The 23,405-nt window shown below is 41.4% G+C and overlaps 2 protein-coding genes across 2 annotated transcripts; one reads left to right on the top strand and one right to left on the bottom strand.

The window, feature by feature from the left end:
* The first annotated feature begins 16,652 nt into the window (after window positions 1–16,652).
* Window positions 16,653–17,225, top strand: LOC138366232 (protein FAM200A-like). The gene has a single exon (XM_069327154.1). The coding sequence runs from the start codon at window positions 16,653–16,655 to the stop codon at window positions 17,223–17,225; it is 573 nt and encodes a 190-aa protein (XP_069183255.1).
* A 3,441-nt stretch (window positions 17,226–20,666) lies between these two features.
* LOC138366231 (skin secretory protein xP2-like) lies at window positions 20,667–22,875 on the bottom strand. The gene is made up of 2 exons (XM_069327150.1): window positions 22,747–22,875; window positions 20,667–21,413 (listed from the first exon to the last, which is right to left on the bottom strand). Exons 1-2 carry the CDS (start codon window positions 22,873–22,875, stop codon window positions 20,667–20,669), a joined length of 876 nt encoding a protein of 291 aa, XP_069183251.1.
* Between the last annotated feature and the right edge of the window lie 530 nt (window positions 22,876–23,405).

The raw sequence follows: 23,405 nt of genomic DNA, 5'->3' as shown, positions 1-23,405 counted from the left end.
ATTAAGGATGGTAACAGAGTCCATTTCATGTGGTCTCCATCTCATGTTGGCCTCCGAATGCATGATAGAGCTGATAAGTTAGCCAAAGAATCTGCCTTTAAAGGAGCCGTTGAGTGTAACCTTGGATTGTCAATGAGCAATCTGAGAGCAGCAGTACACCGAGAACTTCAACAAGATCTTGTAGATCTGAGGCAAAGTGAAATTGACACCAGTAATTCCATCTATCATCATACTATCATGCAAGAAGAGCCACACATCTATGGATCATCCAATAAAATCAGCAGACTTCTAGATGTTACTACTGCTCGGCTTAGACTCGGTTACAAGTATCTCTGGGAATTCTCATTATCTGCTGATGAAGACCTGACCAAATGTAAACTGTGTCAACAAAATTATTCGCACACCCTCCGTCACTATGTGATGGAGTGCGAAAAGATACGTGAATTTAGAGACAATTCTATAACCAATGTTCCAGCGATGTGTCAATATTTCATTCAAAATGATCTGCTACCAGAAATTTTAGCCAAATATCCCCAGTTTGCTAACTGTAGGTAGTAACTAAGTGATTGTAACCTATCCACCGCTGCCCACTGGATGGGGGGCGGTGTGCAGGACAAACATATAAATTTTGACACTAGCTCTCCACATATGTCAGTTGCTTAATTTAGAACCTGTACTTGAGGTCGATCTCGAACCCATTGTTGATGTGATGACTTATATTGAATTTTGTAACTAGCTCATCAAGATTGTAACTTGCTTAGCTAAATGAATTGTGGGGTTCAGTCCCTGAGCCCATTATGTGCCTCTGTAACCCTTTCCACTACCGCCCACAAGATGGGTATGGGGTGCATAATAAATGAACTAAACTAACTAATCCATAGACGAGCGATTCATCAAAGTTTATACAATATTGTGAAATTGAGAGTCAGTGTAGTAACATAAATTGGTAAATCATAAATATTGTAAGTTAAGAATCTGATGCATGTGTGTGTGTTGGGGAGGGGGAGGGGGTTATACCCTTGGTAAGCGAGAGTGGAAAGTAACCTTAGACGTACTGCGGTCAATGTGGGGGGGGGGGGGAGGGAGGGAGAGTCAAATTCACCCTCCAACATCTGGGCATAGTACCACCAGCCTCCACAACACTCCATCAGCCTCCAGCTGATGCTTGTAGATGCTTCATCTAACCTCACCTATGTCACACATTAACCTACAGTTCCTGTGATATTTAAACTCCTCATCACAGTGGCGTCTCACCAATATAAATTGTATTGGATTTTGTCCCGAAATAGCTATATGCTGACTGGACGTGTATGTATGTATGTATGTATGTATGGATGGATGGATGGATGTATGTATGTATGTATGTACGCATGCATGTACGCATGCATGTACGCATGCATGTATGTATGTATGTATGTATGTATGTATGTATGTATGTATGTATGGATGGATGGATGTATGTACGCATGCATGTATGTATATTGACAATCGACTTGAGAATGGTCCAGGACGGACCGAAACGTCGTCGTCCCTTCAATTTCTAGTGTGTGGTCTGGTCAACATACTTCAGCCACGCAACTACAAATTAGAGGTATTATCAGGCAACATCACCGTGACAAGGTAACTGAGGAAAGGAGGATAGAAGCACAAACCAGTGAATCTGTACGATGGTACAACATGGTTGCAGCTGGCAATCCCAATCAGTATGGCCGAAGAGGAGGACGACGAGTGAGAGAATCTGTAATAGCGAGAATCCGTCTTGGATACAAATATCCATGGAGATTTGGAATGGAAACAACAGTTGATCAGCGAAGTTGCAGAATCTGTGGTGAGAGTGATGGACACCGCCTTGACCACTATCTACGTGAATGTGAACACCTGAGAGACATTAGGAATAACTGTAGAATAATAAACCCCACATTGTTTGAGTTAGGAAAACACTATTTGTCAAATATTGATACTGTTCTTAAAAGATTTCCCCATTTTGCACCCGCAAGATAACGTAAGCTTTTAAGGGTTGATAAATGTTAATCTTCTTGTTTGAGGAGCTGTTCACTTGAGACAGTTAAGCAAGTCCCAGCTGTGTCTGGGTACAAGTGACAGGATGAACAACCCAGCGGGTTTTCTTCCTATTGGGGAGTGTTGTACATTCTGCTATGGCGGTATGTTCACTCACAAGATGAGTGGCGCTGCCCAATAAACTCGCCCCTCGGGGCAAAATTTAAAAAAAAAAAAATTTCAGCCACGTTATTGTGACTCATCGCCTGCATATGTATGTATAGATGTATGTATGTATGCATGTATGTATGGATGGATGGATGGATGGATGTATGTATGTACGCATGCTTGTATGTATGGATGTATGTATGTATGTATGTATATACGCATGTATATGTATGTATGTATGTATGTATGTATGTATGTATGCATGCATACATGTATGCATGTATGTATGTATGCATACATGTATGCATGTATGTATGTATGTATGCATACATGTATGCATGTATGTATGTATGTATGTATGTATGTATGTATGGATGGATGGATGGATGGATGGATGTATGTACGCATGCATGTATGTATGGATGTATGTATGTATGTACGCATGTATGTATGTATGTATGTATGTACGTATTTATGTATGTATGTACGTATTTATGTATGTATGTATGTATGTATGTATGTATGTATGTATGTATGTATGTATGTATGTATGTATGTATGTATGTATGTATGTATTCCCAATCACGTTAAAGACTCCCCCTCTATCATCCAATTAAAGAGAAAAACAACTATGTACTAAATAATCAACTCCTTGTAACTTCAATTATGCTGACCTTCCTATCTGTATTCAGACTGTGCCTACCATCATTATAGGTGATTATAACGCTAGACATAGGAATATGGGTAATTCGCAGTTCAATAATCGTAACGGCAACCAACTGGTGTCACTATTAGGTAGTCACGTGATGCACAGATTGTGGGTGACCTTGAACCGACGAATATCTACGGAGGTATTCTTGATCTATGTCTGGGTGTCAACGTCTCCCACACCGTGTGCGCCTAGTCAATAGTGCCAGATATGGCGTCTGATCATCTGGGCATATTAGCCACTGTAAGCATTGGAAGCTCTATCCTCCCCGGTGGAGTGTTCAAGCGGAAGAGGCTGGCTGTGCCCATCGATCAACGAGACAATTTTGTTGCTCATGTGTCAGATTGGTACAGTTCATCTGAGCCTTCATCAGTTGAAGATTTTAACAATGAGCTCACAGATACTATCAAGCAGTTTATAGAATCACTTGATCCATCGTCCAGGCCACGTAACCCAAATTACACTGGTCATAGCACTTATGCTTATTATAATGATTCTAAATTGCATACACTAAAACGCGCTGCCAGAATAATTGGACTAGCTTGTAGAAGGACCCGCACTGCTGAAATGCTTCGGCTCTTTCAAGCGGCTCTGGCTAAGGCCAGGGAACGTATGGTGGAGCTGAGGCAGACAGACTGGGAAACTTTTGTCTGTGGTCTCACTCTCACACGCCACTAAGTCGGGCATGGAAGGATATCAACAAGATCAAAGGAAAAAATGCTGCAGAGATCGCGCACCCTAATCCTCTGCACAGAGCAAATGAGCTTGTTGGTGCTTGGGCCACGACTTCCAGCTTTGACAGTCTTCCTCTACCCTCACAGAATGAATTAAATGATAGATATACTGATAGGGCAAGGCTCCTTGACTTCATGCGTCATCAAGAGGATGACTAAAACATGCTTTTTACTGAATACAAACTAGATTCTGCTCTACATAAAGGCAAAGCTACATCACCCGGGGAGGATGGAGTTACTGACGGCATACTGCATATGCTTCTGTTAGTTCCAGGGAATACCTTTCTTCAATTGTATAATATGAGCTATGTAACTGGGGAGCTTCCTAAGTCATGGACCAACAGTGTTATTATTCCCATTCCTAAACCTCACCAGCCGAGTGCTTTTCGCCCAATCTCCCTCACTAGTTGTCTCTATAAGTGTCTTGAGAGGATGGTTCTCAACCGTCTCCTTTACAAAATTAATATGTTGTCTCCCCAGATATATGGCTTTATGCATGAAAAGAGTGTACATCACTGTATTACCACATTCCTCACCCTGCATACTGATAGGTCATATACCACTTTCCTAGATCTTAAGTCAGCCTTTGACATTGCTAACCCACACGTCATTCTGAGAGAACTTGCTAAAATGAATGTTGGAATGTTAATGTTAAAAATTGTTCAAACTGAAATAAATATATAACACTGTACGGTACAGTTGTGTTTAATTATGTTTTGCGATTCCTTTGGAAAAGGTATTTGTGCACCAAGTACTACTAGGTCATTATGAGATATGCTGAATGTTGTCAATATACCATCTGAATACGCTTCACTTTGCGTTAATCATTGGACGTCCTAATGATTAAGGTCCCCAAAAGGACTTAAACAGACCTCAGTGGATATTTTTACTCTCCCTCTCTCTCTCTCTATCTCAGAGCATCCCTTTATGTGTTGTATGTGGGTGCTGAAGTTCAGTCTCTTGTCTATGTATAGGTGAAGGAACTTTCCATAATTGTTATTGCTAATGTTTACTTGTAATACTGGGTATACATCCGGTGTTCTTACCCTCGACGGCGGCGAGGGTAAGCCGCGGTCGTATGGTCTGAAACCCACAAATATTTACAAAGTGGGGGGGGGGGATAAAATTTCCTCTTCAAGCACGCGCACACAAATGAACTATGTTACTTAACTGGAAGCACTCGTACAACATAATTTACACGATTTTTCAGGATTATTATACTTCTTACCAGTATATATACAGTATAGTACCTAGGAGGTTCTCTTCAATGATATCTAAGATAATTAAAAGAACCCAAGCAAACTACTGTGGAAATGTGCAGGACAAACATATCAATTGTGACACTAGCTCTCCACATATGGCATTTGCTTAATTTAGAAACTGTACTTGTGGTCGATCTCGAACACATGTTGTTGATGTGACGATGTGTTATGAATTTTGTGCCTAGCTCCTCAAGATTGTAACTTGCTTAGATAAATAAATTGTGTGTTCAGTCCCTGAACCCATTATGTGATAAATTAACTAAACTAAAAACTATAGTATGGCGACGAAACCTGAACTGCATAATGTAAATAGGGATTAACCAGAAAAAGATATAGGTGAAGAATAACACTAGTTAACTGTAAAGCTGCCGCCCAGTTGGGTGGGTGTGGAGTAATTAGACTAGTAACTGTGCGACTCCTCATGGATGTAAAGTGCCTTGTATAGTGACTGTTGTGAGCCTCTTGTTGAATCACTTGTGACACAAAAGATTACTGATGTGTGTATTTGTGTGGGTGATTAAATATGTATGTGTATTTATATATGTATACGTATGTATATGTACATGTATGCATAAGTATGTGTACATTAATAATTTTGTAACTAGCGTCAAAAGATTGTTATTTGCTTAGCTAAACGAACTAGAGGGTTCACTTCCTGAACCAATTATGTGCCTCTGTAATCCTTTACACCACCGCCCACAGGATGGGTATTATGGGGTGCATAATAAAGAAAGAAAATGAATGGACCGAACCCCACAATTCATTTAGCTAAGCAAGTTACAATCTTGATGAGCTAGTTACAAAATTCACTATAAGTCGTCACATCATAAATGGGTTCGAGATCGACCACAAGTAGTGCATTATATAATTTATCAGTATTGTGCAGCCTGTGATCCCCGCCTGGCTGGATACTGATACCTAGGTAGTTTTCATGTGTCCGGACACCGGCGATAAGGTGGTATTATTTATTTAACTTAAGAGATATATATTTTTAAATGTTGTCACATAAACGACTACATCTTCCTTTCTTCGGACATATAGATTTTTAAGATTAATTAAAATATATGGAAACTAATTATACAATTTATTGGCTGGTGTGCAGGGCTTCACACTCTCAGAGCTAGCCATCAAGTAACTATCAAAACGCATATATCTTCGTTTTCACTTCAGTTATATTTATGACAAAGGATTTTAAATGTAGCCTATATTTCTACCTTTCAGATGACATAAATACTTTCGTTAATTACAATATCTAGATCAAATTAATATTGATTTTCAAAAGGTTGTATATTTTCCATCAATGGAGAGCATCAGCCAAGAAGCCTTCTTTAAAATATGAATATCTTTCCTCACCTAATAAGACCTAATCTCTGAATAAAACGCAAAAAAAAAAGACTTGATTGTAACCTATCCACCGCTGCCTATTGGATTGGGGAGAGGGGGTTATGTGTAGGATAAACATATCAATTGTGACACTAGCCCTCCATATATGTCAGTTGCTTAAATTATAAACTGTACTTGTGGTCGGTCTCGAGCCCATTGTTGATGTGGCAATGTGTATTGACTTTTGTAACTAGCCTATCAAGATTAAAACTTGCTTGGCTATATGAATTGTGGGGCTCAGTCCCTGAGCCCATTATGTGCCTCTGTAACACTCCACTATCGTCCATAGGATGGGTATGGGGTGCATAATAAATGAACTAAACTAAGCTCTGCCTTTTTGATAACATATACAATTATTAGCTTTATTTGTGAATCTCAATTAATTAAACAATATATCACAGAGCCTGTAGGGTTCGGTGAGATGAGTGAAGAGACATGGGAGATTTTACATAAGTACAGTACATGGTAGTTTAAATAGCGAACGCATGTCAACGAATAACGAGTATATTTAACAAAACCATTGTCCTATGAAGTCGATTTAACTTCCAAACATATTTTTTAATAAATGTTAAATGTTTTCTAGCTAGTTATGTTAGATTTTATTAAAAATACGTATTCTACTTGTTAACATTATAATTTAAATTTGTGATAATTTGTGCAGAGAAGTGCGACAACTGGATATGCCAACAAACACTTACCAAACAACGATATATCTTGGATAAGTCGCTCCACAACATTGCCGCTTGGACCATCGACTTCCTTTGATGCTACTTATTGCATAATGAAATTATATTAGTGTGGAGTAAATATATGTTTTCTCATGTTCTGCATTCAGCACCCACATTATAGTGAGTAAATATACCATATTAGGTCATTACTTAAATAATGCTAGGAGGGTTTGAGTAGCTTTGGGTCTTTAGTGCACAGAATCTCCAATAGATGGGGCGAGAGTCGCCCCATCTGTCTCACCCGAGAGAGAGTCGAAACTTAAATTAAAATTGATACATCTTTGTTCTCGAACATGATATATTTCATTTGGTGCAATTATAATAATGTTCATATCTCGGTCTTTCTGGAGGCATATAAGATTTTAGGCTTTATTAACGTATCTTTGTTAATTATACAATATATCTGCAAGTGCGTAGGCGTCTGCACTCCATGCCCGACAAGCTACTGAGCGCTACTATAAAAACATATGCATCTTCACTTGAGCTATAAATATGTCTATTGTAATGTATTTAAAATGAAGCTCTTATTTCTATCTTGCTTAAGACATATAAAACATTTGTGTTTATTATTGTGATTCTGGTGGGGTTCTCATGGGCTCTATCACATCTATCAAAGAAGAGTTTCAGATCAGCATTAGCATTTGGGAACAAGGTTTCGCACATGTAAATAGCTCAAGAGAATGTGTGAAGTGAGTGTATGTTCAGCATGTTTAGGGATTTAAACAGAGGGGCTGTATGCTGTCTGAAGACAGAGTTTGTTATAGTTCTGATAACAGATTTTAGCTGGGTTCATTATCATCATCATTTACATGGACTTGAGGTAGTCTGCAGTGGTTGTACCCCATACACAGACACCGTATGTAAGATAGGGATAGATAAGTGAGTAGTATACAGAAACAGAGACAGAGAGGTCGGGTCGAAACAAACACAGCCTCGTATCATATCTAGTCTATATAAGAGACACTGGCTTGGGGCTAGGCTCACCCAACATTGCAAGGAGACATATGAACGGTTGAAGACCAACATGGCGTGTTGAGTTTGCCTACTTTGCTCATACTGAGAGGTGGGGCGTCTTCCATGGCGATCCTCATGAAATCATTGGTGATGAAAGGTGGCTAGCAGTCCCTAAATGTTCATCATTATAACCCACCTTGGAATATTTGAATGCTTGAGCAAGGACTGTCGTGGGCGGGTCAGGGTTTGCCCCATGCAAACCTTTTGGTTGTTGTTTAAGATTAGCTACCTGAAACAAAAAGTTCCTAGTAGCACGGGCTATGGTGAGCCCCAACCTGGTGTCCGGATCAATACTTCAGTAGCAGAGACTGAGGACAAGTTGTAAATTATTGATGGCAAAATTGTCAAGTGCAGGGAGATAAGCTCAAGTAAGTAATTATCAAAAGAAGTCGCCGGGAAGACTATGGAGCAAGACAATCCTTAACTTCTCAGCACTGCACGGGAATGTAACATGTTAACATTGTAAATGTTTATTATTCGTTATGTCCTTCACCGCTGAAGGACATTTTAAAAATATTTGTATGTAGTTTAAAAATTCTGTAGTTAAAACAATTGTAATCATAGGAGAGACAGCTGATAATATTATAATATATGGACATCAACAACAGTCTATATGCAATTACTGGACTAATAATGTATAAATTATAAAATGTTAAATAAAATAAATTTTAATATAAGTTATAAAATTGTTTTATTAATATATAGCTTATTATGCAACTATTTCCCGTACTAAGGAGTAAAATTTATATTTTACATATAAAATTAAATAGTTTATCAACCTATACAGACTATTATAACCGTTTTCTATAGATAATTAGACGCTGTTGGAGGGGTAACGTATGATTAACAATTGTCGGGGACAACGAGTTTCTTAAGTTTATAATAATTCCCATTCACGATAACAATGCACGAACTAAGATTCATCAAGATCATCCTCGGTCAGCTACTGACCTTCTCCAAGATAAAATTTACAATAGTTGCCAAATTCCTGGGCATATATTAACTTCAAGGTAACCATAGGCGTCTGGTGAATGTAAACGGGTTCAACCAGTTTTATCACCCCAAGGGATCGAATCAAGGATCGCCGATTACCAGTTGGAAACGTAGACTACTGTACTACAGGACTCTAACTTGAAGGTCACCTAATTAAGTCATTCACTTTCCTTCCCAGAAAGCATCACACAACGCTTGCCTAACAGCATCACTAAGTGTTGTTAGGGATGCTGTGAGAATCATATGGGAAGGAATCAGTTACCATCTCACAGCGTACAATCTTGTAGATAAATTTTAACAAGCTTTGGTATACACAATAACTCAAAAGTAGAACAATGAAGTACCTCATTAAATCATAGTATCCCGCCTTGTGTTACTAACTCACCAAGTATTTTACTATCTAGAAATGCTACTACAATATTAACATTTTATTTATCACCAATTTACATTGATACTGTAGTAATGTAAATTCAAAGTATGCTATTATATACTTGTAATTACATTAAGTTTTATATTCAAGATTAACTGTTTCACCTTCTAGCTTTAAGTTCGATAAAAATTGTGTTTAGCTTCAGGACCTGTGCTACACCCTGTGCATGGTTGTGGCTGTGCAAGAATGCACCACTTAATCTTATAGTGACTGTTGTGAGCCATATGTACTTCCATAATCCAGTGTACTTTCTTCTAAATACATACATAAATAAATAAATAAATATCAGAGACACATGGTGGACAGTGAGAAAGACAGACATACATAAAGACAGACAGATAGACATACAGAGAGAGACTAACAGGTGACAAAAACAGGAAGAGAATACATAGACAGAGATATAAACAGACAGATAGACAGGGTCGGACCAGGCACCGACACATATCATATCTTGTCTTTTTTTGTGCGTGAGGCTGAACATAGGCAATATAAATTGTATTAACTAAATAAAATATTTGCGACTGCAGTTTCTAGTAATTTGCAATTTAAGCTGCTGGAATATATAACAGCTTCGAGGTTGCTAGTGTAATGAGTAATCTTTATACTCGCTCCATTATCTCATTATCTTAATGGCATAACTAATTACCACTAACCACACAAGCTATAATCCTATCCCTAATTACAGGTAACAGTTCTCGCATCCTCCTATCCTAGTAGAGAAAGGTGAGGGGGTAGTCACCAAATATATGGAAGCGATATGAGAATAGACAACAGTACAATTTCCAGTCAAGAATGTATCACTCGGCGTATGCAGTTCTAATCGTCTCCAAGACTCCAAGAAGCTCCAAGAGCTTCGACACAGAACAGGCAGCAGACTAGGACAGCATCGAGCTACAACACTCTCCCATATGAGCTCCGCAACTCCGGCCACACTCAGCTCTCTGCTCTGCTCCAAGCTCCGTCTCAACGTCTACGACACTGCTGTATCCAGGACTAGTAAATAAATATAAAACTCACTAAACACTGTGTATCTAATCTACCCAACAACGTAACATAATCGTACGTTACACTAGTAAGTTGCACCTGCAGTTGGTAGAATTTGCAACTGCGAGTTGCAGCCTATGGTGTGCAGGGATACTTGATAATTGACCTTAATACCTATACTTGTATACCTATTCTACGTTAGTTGGGGCACATGCACCCGAACATAGTATGTAAATAAAGTTTACAAAGTCAGAGAATTCATCCCAAAATTATAAATGGTGCACTTAAAAATATTTATTATTTCATTTATTTGTATACAAAAAGGTATATTGGGTTTATGAGAGTACAGAGCATTGACGTTTTACATTCATGTAAAGTCACTAGCACGTATAGCGTTTTGGGCTGAACTAATAAGGAGGGATGCATATCGGCTATGCACAAGTAATCCTAAATAATTAACATTACTAATTACCTATAATTACCCACTAACGTAAGTGTTTAACATTACATTACATGCGTAAATGAACATGGACTGTTCCCCATCCTGCGGGCGGAAGTGGACACCATACCCATCCTGTGGGTGGTAGTGACCCCATACCAATCCTGTGGGTGGTAGTGGCTTCCCCATACCCATTCTGTGAGTGGTTATCGACCCAATACCCATCATTTGGGCGGTAGTGGACATCATACCCATCCTGTGGGTGGTAGTGGACTACATACTCATTTTGTGCGCGGTAGTGGAGCATATACCCATCCTGTGGATGGACGTGGCCCCCCATACCCACCCTGTGGGCGGTATTGGACCTCTAACCAGTCCTGTGGGCGATATTGAGGCCATACCAATCCATTGGTATGGAGGCCATATCAATCCTTTGGGCGGTAGTAGGCACCATATTTATCATGTGGGCGGCAGTGGGCGCCATACCCATCCTGTGGGCGGTAGTGGACCCAATACCCACCCTGAGGGTGGTAGTAGACCCCATACGCGTCCTATGGGTGGTAAATATAGTTAACCCCATACCCTTCCTGTGGGCGGTAGTAGACGATATATTCATCCTGTGGGCGGTAGTAGACGATATACTCATCCTGAGGGCGGTAGTATACGATATACTCATCCTGTCGGCGGTAATTAAGCATATACCCATTCCGTGGACGGTACTGGGCCCTATACCGGGTCCGTCTAATTACCACAAGCTACACAAGCTTCAGAAAGCTTCCTGGCAATACGTTAGTAATGAATAAATATGATATGTTAGGTTAGGCTGACCTAACCTAAACTAACCTAACCTAACTTAACCAAAGCAAACCTAACCTAACCGACGCTTGGATCGTCGACTTTGTTTGGCATCACAAGCTCTTTATTTTCATCTAATTTCTTAATAAAAATATACTTTTTCAGATTAAAATTGTTTTCTCATGTTGTACATTCAGCACCAACATTACGATGAGTACATATATCATATTTATTCATTAGTAACATAAGCTTTCTGAAGCTTTGTGAAGCTTGTGTACCTTGTGGTAATTAGACGGACCGCCTGTACCCATCTTGTGGGTGGTAGTAGACACAATTTTCATCCTGTGGGTGATTGCTGTGGACCCCATACCCATCCTGTGGGCGGTATAGTGGACTCCACATGCATCCAGTGGGCGGCAGTGGGCCCCATACTCATTTTGGGGGAGGTAGTGGCGCATATACCCATGTCCTGTGGATGGACATGACCCCCATACCCACCCTGTGGGCGGTTGTGGACCCCATACGTATCCCGTGGGCAGTAGTGGACCCCCATACCCATCCTGTGGATGATAGTGGTCCCCGAACCCATCCTGTGGGCAGTAGACCCCATACCCATCCTGCAGGCGGTAGTGGACGCCATACTCATCCTGTGGGTGGTAGAGGACCATATACCCATCCAGTAGGCGGTATAGTGGACTCCACATGCATCCAGTGGGCGGCAGTGGGCCCCATACTCATTTTGGGGGAGGTAGTGGCGCATATACCCATCCTGTGGATGGACATGACCCCCATACCCACCCTGTGGGCGGTTGTGGACCCCATACGTATCCCGTGGGCAGTAGTGGACCCCCATACCCATCCTGTGGATGATAGTGGTCCCCGAACCCATCCTGTGGGCAGTAGACCCCATACCCATCCTGCAGGCGGTAGTGGACGCCATACTCATCCTGTGGGTGGTAGAGGACCATATACCCATCCAGTAGGCGGTAGTGGACCCCTTATATACCCATCCCGTGGATGATAGTGGTCCCCATACCCTTCCTATGGGCAGGTATTGGGCCCAGACCCATCCTACAAGTGGTATGGACCCCTTACCCACCTAACAGATGGTAGTGGACCCCTTACCCACCTAACAGGTGGTAGTGGACCTTATACCCATCCTACAATAGGTAGTAGACACTATACTATCCTGTTTGCAGTAGTATACCCCATTGACATTCCAATGTAACATCGTTTTTTGTTGACGTTCTTACAATACATTCTTTAAAAATTTTAAAGCACAAACTAGTGTATATAATGTTGATTGGTAAACCACTCCTGTTCTATGTAATAAATTATAGTGCTTATTATAATTGACCAAGAACAACTAATATTTCTCAAAAGAAAACTACGAGACTTCAATAGGATGTAGCTGATCTGTAACATTCTAAGAGCATGGACCTGGTAGGTAAATTTCCCAACCCCATGTGGAACCTGAAAACTACATTTTTCATTATAATTGAACCAATCACGACTATTCTGCTGTCTACGGCGATGGACGGGTACTGCGAGACGTTAATTGGTACGTGAGGAAGAGTTTGGGTCTTGAAAAAGTATAACTGGGAATATACCACATATGTACTAATTCATAAGCATAATATTGACTATAAGCATTAACTCATATTTGTGCTGTCTTGTTCGAGAACGGGTTGCAACACACACAGCATACAGCTGCCACACTTTCACAGCATAAGGCTGCCACATACTCACATAATATACTATTATATATATATATATATATATATATATATATATATATGTATATGTTCTATGTTGGGAAAACATCTAAAGATTTGAAATGTAGAATTTCACAACATAAATACTCTGTAAGACATGGCCAATTATCTAATGCTTGTTTGTTCATTTGTCAGAAAATGCTCACCAAATTGATTGGGAGATGGCTTCTTCAATAACGAATTGTAAAAGCACTTATAATAGGAACATAATTGAATCTGCTTTAATACAGATTACAAAAGAAAGTAATTTGAACATTAGCAGTCGTTTATATAACTTAGATCCATTTTTGATTGATCAATTAAAGGGCAATTTGAGTAAAATCACTGATACACATTTGACTCACTAATTCATTGTAAATATTTACTATCTTATGCTATTATTGTCCATGTGTGGGTATAAATAGGAACTGCATCGTATGGGCCAATAGGCCTTCTGCAGTATTCACCTAATTCCCATTCATTTTTCATTGTACTTCCCCTCATTTCACCTCTCTCTCTCTCTTGCTATATATGTCAATACTTGACCTGTAAATCATTCCTTCTGAAGATATATTAATATACGAAAGTACTCAAGGAAATTCCTGCTTCAATTCTTCCTCCGTGGTCTGACACTGTCACATTTTTCATCACGTGTTAATTTTCTTGATTTAAACACACACACACACACACCTATATTATATATTTAACAAGCTTATTTATACATAGCAATATGCTGCTTCCCTATTCTGTATGAACTACCACATAGCGTAGATCAAAAACCAGCTACAAGCTCATCCAACATCCATCTCCCAGGACGGCCAGTCATACATTGAATCAGGAGAGAACAAAATATGTAAGGCTGATCTATTAGCCCCACTAGCAAAATCTGGGTTCAACACAAGAATATCTTCCAATATTCCTAAATGTATGAAGTAATTACAGAGCTCAAAGTACCTCATACCATTTTTTTTTATATATATACAAGAGTTGTTACATTCTTGTACAGCCACTAGTACGCGTCGCGTTTCGGGCAAGTCCTTAATCCTATGTTCCCTGGAATACGACCCCCACGAAGAATCGTGTTTACAACCAGGTACTCATTTTACTGATGAGTTAAAGCAGTGCTATTCAACCTGGGGTGGACAGTCCACCTGATAGTGGACGAGATTAAGTGGGGGGTGGACAGCTGTCTCGGGGTGGACTATTGGGTGGACGAGATCCTCACCTGCACGTGTCTGTATAATATACAAGAGTCTCTCATTCTCTCTATCCTATATTTCCTAAAATTCATACTACAAATACATATTTATCTCTTGTAACATCGAAGTTGCCACCCCGCCTACTCGCATGATCCTGATAGTACAACCACGCGAGGGACTGTCTCGCTATTGGTTGTCATGAATTTCGCGACTGAGTTCTCGCTCTCAATTGGCTGAATTGGAAACACTGTCAACCGTGGACTCAGGGAGTGTTGATTGGTATATCAGTTATTATTGCAGTGTAACTGTACTTATTCACTTCACGTTAGACAGTGAGCCTACACCTCTTGTGACTCCTGTGTTTAATACTTATTATCATTATTATTATTATTATTATTATTACACCTTGCCTTTAATACAGTCTTAGGGGAACTAATAGATTTTGTTATTATATTTCAAAATTATATTTAAATCAAGTATTATTTCCACATTAATTCTGATCAGTTATTTTGTCTTAGTACTGTCTTTTCCATTTTGATTAGTTTGGTTTCAGATTTTATATTTGAATTAATGCGCGTTATTATAACAAAAAAAGCTAACTCATCCTTATTTATTTCCCAGATTTCAACTTTATTGCTCAACTTTTACAGTCCATGTCAATTCACAAGTACTTCAAAAAGATAGATGGCAATCCTGAGCCTGCAAAACCAGTTGCAGTTGGTGCAGCAGTTGATGCAACAAGAAAAGATGATGTTTCAAATCAAAATGGAGCTGCATCACAGGACTTCACAGAGGAAAAGGAGACTTTCAAAAAGAATGCATCTTCATCACATAAAAAGCGACGAAAATGGTGGAATGATGAGCACATTGTATTTGGATTCTTCCGGCCAGTACATGAAGCTTCAAATCCCTTCCCACCGGGCAAGTGCTTCTTTTGTAATGCCGCGTACAGCAATGAAAATGTTGTTCCTTCAAAACGTGCAATTTTCTTTGGCAACTTTGGAAGCATACTTGAAGTAACAGTCGACCTTTAAAAGTCAAGTTAAGCCCTCTGACACGAGGGCACTTACTTTTACTTCTCTTTAGATGACACACATTTTTGTTCAGAAAAAAAGCCATTTACTGAACTTGAAAATGTTGTACTACCGTGTGTTGAAGTAGCAGCTGACCTTATACATGGAGGGAAAGATGCAGTGAAGAAAGTGAAGCAGATTCCGTTGTCTGATACTACAGTAAGTCGTCGGTCTGTGATGTTGGCAGATGACCTGAAGGAACAGCTTGTTAAAAAATTGCGTCTAGCCGCTTCGTTTGGCATTCAGCTGGATGACTCCACAGACATGGGAGGAGAAGCACAGCCGATTATTTACTGTCGGTTTCCAGACTTAGAAGAGAAAACCATTGTTGAACATTATTTGTGCTGCCTCCAACTGGGCGTAGAAACAACAGCTCACAACATTTTTCAGAAACTTCATTTCATTATTGAAGAGGGCAGTGACTGGTCAAAATGCAAGTCTGTTACTACTGATGGTGCAAAAGCTATGGTCGGTTCAATCAATGGCGTTGTAAAGAAGATCCAAGCGGTCTCACCAAATTGTATTGCAATTTACTGCGTGATTCACAGGGAAGCGTTAGTGACAAAGCGACCGCATGAAACTAGAAATGCAAAGAAGAAAAGTGATTTTGAGCTTCTATTTGATGATGATGTCAAAATGGTCAATCATATCTGTGCACATGCAAAAAATCATAGAATGTTTCGTGAGTTGTGTAAGGATATGGAAGCTAATTTCACCAAACTCCTCCTTCATACTGAAGTACGTTGACTATCTCTGGGCAAGGTTCTTAATCGAGTGTTTGCATTGAGAGAGCAGTTCGGTGTTTTCTTTACTGAGGAAGCAAACCCCATGGCAGTTAAATGTCAGGATGAGCTCTGGCTGGCAAGATTGTCATACATGGCTTCAATCTTCGATCATCTGAACAAGCTAAACATCAGTCAGCAAGGCAAAGGTGGGAATATTTTCACAAGTATAGGGAAAATAAATGCATTTAAACTGATGGTGAAAAAATGGAAAAGCAATGTAGAAAAGAGTTTTTTTCTGATTTTGAATTATTTGGCTCATTTATGAGAGAATGTGGCTGGGAACATGGTATGCAGGCAACAGAGCAGACACTGGAGGCACATGTGTCACATTTAGTTATCAGACACCTTACTTTAATGCAAGAAAACCTTGACTTCTATTTCCCAGACAGTGAGAATGACCAGCTGACCTCCAACATGTGGATGCTTAATCCCTTCACTGATGAAGCAACTGATCAATGTGATGTTCTTTTGGAGCTTCGAGCAGATTATTCACAAAAAGCAGTTTTCAAGACATTTGGCCATCCGATGGATTTCTGGGTTACCCTGCTTGATATTCCAGAGTACAAGGATCTAGCTGAGCAGGCAATAGCCATATTTGTACAGGTGCCAACATCATATTTCTATGAGCAAGGGTTCTCTAGTTTAGTTTTGGTGAAGACAAAGAAAATGAATGCAATCCTGAACTTGGATCCTCTCATGCGAGTTGCACTTGAAAATCGTCTGACACCTCGATTCAACCTAATAGCAGACAAAGTGCAACAGAAGCCAAGCACCTGATTTTTTTTAAGGGATGACTATTTGTTTTATTTATTGATACCATATCAAATAAAGCAAACATTGTCTGCAATTTTACTTTAGTGAAGGAAAATGCGTCTAAATGGCATGCTTAATGTTATCTTGAGTATTTTGAGCCTCTTAGTTTGAGATGAGGTGTGTAAATATATGGATGAATATGTAAAAGTTAAATAACAAATAAGAGAAATTGTTTTTTTCTGTTTACATAGTCATAGAAATGAGATATGAAATAGAGATTTTAAATACTAAAACCGTGAGATTTTTAATGAGACTTTTTCGGAGTGGGGGGGGGGGGGGGGGTGGACAGCTTCTACGTAATCACCACTAGGGGTGGACGACATTAAAAACAAGTTGAAGACCACCGAGTTAAACAGAGGCTACAGTTAAGGATTTGCATGCAGTAAATCCTACCCGGCCCAGGAGACGAACCCAGGACAAAGCGCTTGCGGAACGCCAGGCAAGTGTCTTACCACTACACCACGGAGATTTGGTCTGAAGTCACTGATAACAGGGTAATCACAGATATAGTGTAGTAGAGTATGTTCTCTCAAGTAGGACTGAAGTTGCTAATAAATTCGTAAGTACATCTTCCTGAATCGCATGTAGTCACGTTCTTAGCCGATACTTAAGAACCTTCATAGCACACCTACTTACGAGGAAATACATGGAGCTTCGTGAATCTAGGTCCAGATTCAATGAAACAGTTACACAGTTGGTGGTACAATAGGCCAGAAGGTCTAAAATCTTTTACGGTTTCACATTCAACAATATAGCATAGAAGTTCGTGGAGGAGTTTCGTGTCTGGTGAAGATTATGTGGAGTGGAACTTCAAGTGTGGAACAGAACTTCAAATATAGAGTGGAACCTCAGTGGTAGAGTGGAACTTCGAGTGTATTTGTGCTACTTGTGTTTTGGTGAAGCTGCATAGAGGAACTTCTCAGGCATTGAGTAAGTGGGACGTCAAGTAGCAACAAATATTGAAGAGACTGCAGAAGTACCTACCTGATTTTGAGTACCCAGATACAGATGTTCTTAGTGGTGGACCTCAGGACGCAGAACAGAGAGTTGTATGGACACCATGATATGATTGAGGGAGAGCTTGAATGCATATGGCATGAGTGACGCAATATTAGGTGAGAAACTTAGTATTTTATTGTTGGAGATATTTTTATATGCAAATTACCTAGCCACAAGGAGTTATGAAGCAGGAGGCTGTGTTCTGAAAATTGAGCAGCAGCCTAGAGTTGCTTATTTGGTGAAGGACTGATATTATATAAGCGGTTGCTGGTTTGTAGAATCTTATGATGCTGAAATGTTGTATTATTTTATCTGTGTATTTTTATGTAATATATGTTTGTAGACAACTGGTTTTTGCTCTTGTTCTGGTGAGCATTTCTAAGAAAAGAGAGAGAAAGGGTTGCAGGGTGGTTGACAGCGGACAGTAATATCATCATGAAGGGGAATTAGAAGATCATCCCAACACAAGGAGAGTGTGGGTGAGTCACGACTGCTCGACAGTGTATTCATGACAAACAGGTCAGATTGGAGCTGTAACACCAGTATATAACAAACTAATAATGTAACACTAATATACTTATACTGAGTAACACTTCCTATCGGTTAAATATATTTATATTTAACGTAATATGAGCTAAACATATGATGGTTACCGGAACCAAAGGTATCCAACAAGGAAATGCTACACAGGATTAACTACGCTGCCACCATCTGCCTTGTCCATTTACTATATCAAGCAACGAGGCAAGAAACATTGCTTGACTTGGAGAGTCCTCTTTCTTTAACTGTCATTAATTATGGGACGGTTGTTAGCAAACTATATCTAGAGTCTAAGAGGATTCAACAATTGACACAGACGGGAAGCTTAACACAAGTTTATTGAGAACAAAATTATGCTATTCACCATTATAAATCCTTCTCTAACACTGGCCAATCGTTAAGAAATTTAGACATGAAACAAAACCTCAGAGATCACACGCATTACCTTAAGACCTCTGTCTTTCCATCCGGTGGGTTCACTCTGGCTCTCCCTGGCTGTGAGATGTTCTTCACAGACCCACTCTGGACCCTGGTGTCCAGCACTCTCTGTCCTATCATACAGGGGTATATATACACACACAAAAAGGGGTGGGGAAGATTTGCTGTTGCTACCTACACCGAAGATGCAAGAGGTCGGGTCACACGTGCACAAACACTCAAGAATTTTTCCATTAAGCTTGTTTGACATTCACCATACACTGTTCAAGAGAGGAATTATTATTTACGAGTGTGGCTGACCTCTAACCTGGCTAAAAGGGGAAGATCCATGGATGTTTACACATAAGAATCTGGGGTCTAATTCCATTGCAATGTTTGACAAGAGTATCATGAAATATTACATACATGAAACTAGCTAACTAAGACTACCCCAGGAATTTTTAATCAACATACAAGATGATCCAGAGGTCATCTGGGCTGACCTCTTGGAGAAGGCTTCCCTGGGTGTGCACTCTAGGGGAGGAGGGAGGAGGGTCATGGGTGTTACAGAGCCGTGTTCTCAAGTAAAGGAGACCTTGAACCCCCTCTAGACTGTGCGACACAGTGGTTGCAAGGATCAGGTTGGGTTACTGTTACCTGTGGCAGGTGGCTGCAGGTGACGGATCTCCCAATCCTGAGCACTCCAGTTGCAAACTCTGTGAGCAGGAACTACGGCACGATCTCCCGCACTACATCACTGAATGCCCAGTTATTAGACCTTTCAGACCAGTTGGCATGAGGTACCTGGAGCTTTGCAATTACTTTATTCACTCTCGTATTCTTGAAGATATCCTCAGAGTGTACCCAAAATTTGCCAGTGCAGGCTACTAAACATATGGCCCTATATGACTAACCATCCTGCGAGATGGGGATTTTTTAGCATCTCCTAGTTAGCTTTTTTGACACACTGTACTCCACTTCATATAGTCTAGGGTAGCTGCACTAATGCAGATGTACCTCATGTATTAATAAAAAAAAAATTGAACTCCTTCTCCGAGTAAAACAGGATTTCGAGGCGATCCTCCAATATACACTCCAGTGTCCATTACTGACTGCTTGGCAACAGCAGCAGTAAGTAGTAGTTAACGTGGTTAATCTTATATTATCAAGAAAGTGGTAGGTGGTCTCTATTCGTTAGAAGATAAAGTTAAGTTCAGTTTATAGAAAAAACCGTACACTTGATACGAAGTACCAAGGTCAAGGTGACAGTAGGGCGTGACAAGAGGCCATTCAGGTTGAGACATGTGGCCCCTGCGCCACCCGCTGCCTACCACAACCTGTATTGGTTGGTTTAATGAATGCTAATTGCATGATTTACCGAGCGAGGATCATTCCGGTGTTCGTTATTAGCGCAATTCACTCTCGCCATCAATCTCAACAACATCAGTGCTAAATGAATTTTTTAGAACTCACGGTCGTTGACTTTGTAAGTGAAAATTCCTGAGCCTCGGCGGGGGTGTGACGACACACAGGAGCCTCGGCGGGGGTGTGACGACACACAGGAGCCTCGGCGGGGGTGTGACGACACACAGGAGCCTCGGCGGGGGTGTGACGACACACAGGAGCCTCGGCGGGGGTGTGACGACACACAGGAGCCTCGGCGGGGGTGTGACGACACACAGGAGCCTCGGCGGGGGTGTGACGACACACAGGAGCCTCGGCGGGGGTGTGACGACACACAGGAGCCTCGGCGGGGGTGTGACGACACACAGGAGCCTCGGCGGGGGTGTGACGACACACAGGAGCCTCGGCGGGGGTGTGACGACACACAGGAGCCTCGGCGGGGGTGTGACGACACACAGGAGCCTCGGCGGGGGTGTGACGACACACAGGAGCCTCGGCGGGGGTGTGACGACACACAGGAGCCTCGGCGGGGGTGTGACGACACACAGGAGCCTCGGCGGGGGTGTGACGACACACAGGAGCCTCGGCGGGGGTGTGACGACACACAGGAGCCTCGGCGGGGGTGTGACGACACACAGGAGCCTCGGCGGGGGTGTGACGACACACAGGAGCCTCGGCGGGGGTGTGACGACACACAGGAGCCTCGGCGGGGGTGTGACGACACACAGGAGCCTCGGCGGGGGTGTGACGACACACAGGAGCCTCGGCGGTGGTTCTGGCAAGTCCTGAATCCTATGTACCCCGGAATACGACCCGCCAAATCATTTAACAAACCAGGTACCCATTTTACTGTTGGGTAAACAGAGGCTACAGTTAAGGATTGACGCCCAATATATCCTCCCCGGCCAGGATACGAACCCAGTACGAAGCGCTCTCGAAACGCCATACGAGTGTCTTAACCACTACACACAGGGACTGTAAACTTTGATACAGAAGCATATCTCTCCTCACCCTGGAAGGTCAACACCCCATGTATCCCTTGGCGGTGTTTATCCAGTTCTCTCTTGAACACTGTGAGGGGTCTGCCAGTTATGCCCCTTATGTGTAGCGGAAGCGTGTTGAACAGTCTCGGGCCTCTGATGTTGATAGTTCTCTCTCTCAGAGTACCTGTTGCACCTCTGGTCTTCAACGAGGGTATTCTGCACATCCTGCCATGCCCTCTGGTCTCATGTGGTGTTATTTCTGTGTGCAGGTTTGGGACCAGCCCCTCTACTATTTTCCATGTGTAAATTATTATGTATCTCTCCCACCTGCGCTCAAGAGAATACAGGTTTAGGCATTTTAATCGGTCCCAATAGATTAGATATTTTACTGAGTGGATTCTAGCAGTAAAGGTTCTTTGCACGCTCTCCAGGTCAGCAATTTCTCCAGCTTTGAAAGGGGCTGTCATTGTGCAGTAGTACTCCACTCTAGAGAGCACTAGCGTCTTGAAAAGTATCATCATCGGTATAACATCTCTAGTGTGAAAAGTTCTTGTTATCCAACCTGTCATTTTTCTTGCAGTTGTGACGGCTACTTTATTGTGTTCTTTAAAGGTAAGGTCTTCCGACATCAGTACACGTAAATCCTTTACAATGCTATTTCGTTCTATAGTTTGATTTGGTTGCATTTTGTACGTGGTTTCCCTTTATATATTTTAATTTTTTTCAATGGCGCAGGAGCTGAAACTTATCCTCATTAAATACCATATATATTTTCTGTAGCCCAGGGAAAGGCCTGATTTACATCAGTTTGAAGGTTTGCCGTGTCCTCTACGTTGTCTACTCATAAAAATTCCAGTGTCACCTGCAAAGGATGATACAGTACTATGGTTTGTGTCCTTGTCTATTTCCCATACGAGAATGAGGAAGAGTACTTGCACAAGCACAGTACCCTGAGGGACTGAGCTCTTCACGGTTGATGGTCCGCATTCTATTTTGTTAGCTATTATACAGTGAGTTCTGCTAGTTAGGAAATTGCAGATCCATCTGCCTATTTTTCCGATAATTCCTTTTGCACACATTTTATGTGCAATAACACCATGGTCACATTTGACGAAGGCTTTTGCGAAATTTCTGTAAATTACATCAGCGCATTGTTTGTCTTCCATGGCATCTAATGTCATCAAGTCATAGTGATCCGGCAACTGTGACAGGCAAGAGCGCCCTGTTCTGAAACCATGTTGTCCGGGGTTATGGAGATGCTGTGATTCCATGTATTTTGTGACCTTACTTCTTAGCACTCTTTCAAAGATTATCATGATGTGTGATGTTAGTGCTATCGGTCTGTAATTTTTTGCCCCCTGCCTTATTTACTCCTTTATGGAGTGGTGCTATTTCTGCTGTATTTAATATGTCTGGGATAACGCCAGTATCTAGGCTCTGTCTCCAAAGAATGTTAAGGGCCTGCACATCTAGTGTGGTGCACGATCATAGCGGTGAGCGCATGCGCACAGGCCATGAACCCGGTCAGTGCATGCGCACGGCCCATAAACCCGGTGAGCGCATGCGTACTGGCCATGAACCCGGTCAGCGCATGCGCACTGGCCATGAACCCGGTCAGGGCATGCGCATTGGCTATGAATCCGGTCAGCGCATGCGCACTGGCCATGAACCCGGTCTGCACATGCGCACTGGCCATGAACCCGGTCGCCACCTGCCACAGCCTAGGGTGAGAGAGACGGCCAGGACCGGCGACAGACATGGCAGGAGTGAGGTGTGATGAGGTGGGTGCCACCCGTGGCAG

This window comes from Procambarus clarkii, chromosome 2 (assembly GCF_040958095.1).
Source record: "Procambarus clarkii isolate CNS0578487 chromosome 2, FALCON_Pclarkii_2.0, whole genome shotgun sequence".
In the NCBI taxonomy this organism is placed as follows: Eukaryota; Metazoa; Arthropoda; class Malacostraca; order Decapoda; family Cambaridae; genus Procambarus; species Procambarus clarkii.
Note: the sequence above shows the minus strand (reverse complement) of the source record. Positions and strands in the feature narration are given on the sequence as shown.

What these genes read in the sequence shown, in the direction of transcription:
- LOC138366232 (XM_069327154.1), top strand. Translation starts at nt 16,653, where the DNA reads ATGGAAAAGCAATGTAGAAAAGAGTTTTTTTCTGATTTTGAATTATTT.
- LOC138366231 (XM_069327150.1), bottom strand. Translation starts at nt 22,875, where the DNA reads ATGGAATCACAGCATCTCCATAACCCCGGACAACATGGTTTCAGAACA. An exon ending in AAGACAAACAATGCGCTGAT is followed by an intron (nt 21,414 to 22,746) that starts GTAATTTACAGA and finishes CGGGGTACATAG; the next exon opens with GATTCAGGACTTGCCAGAAC.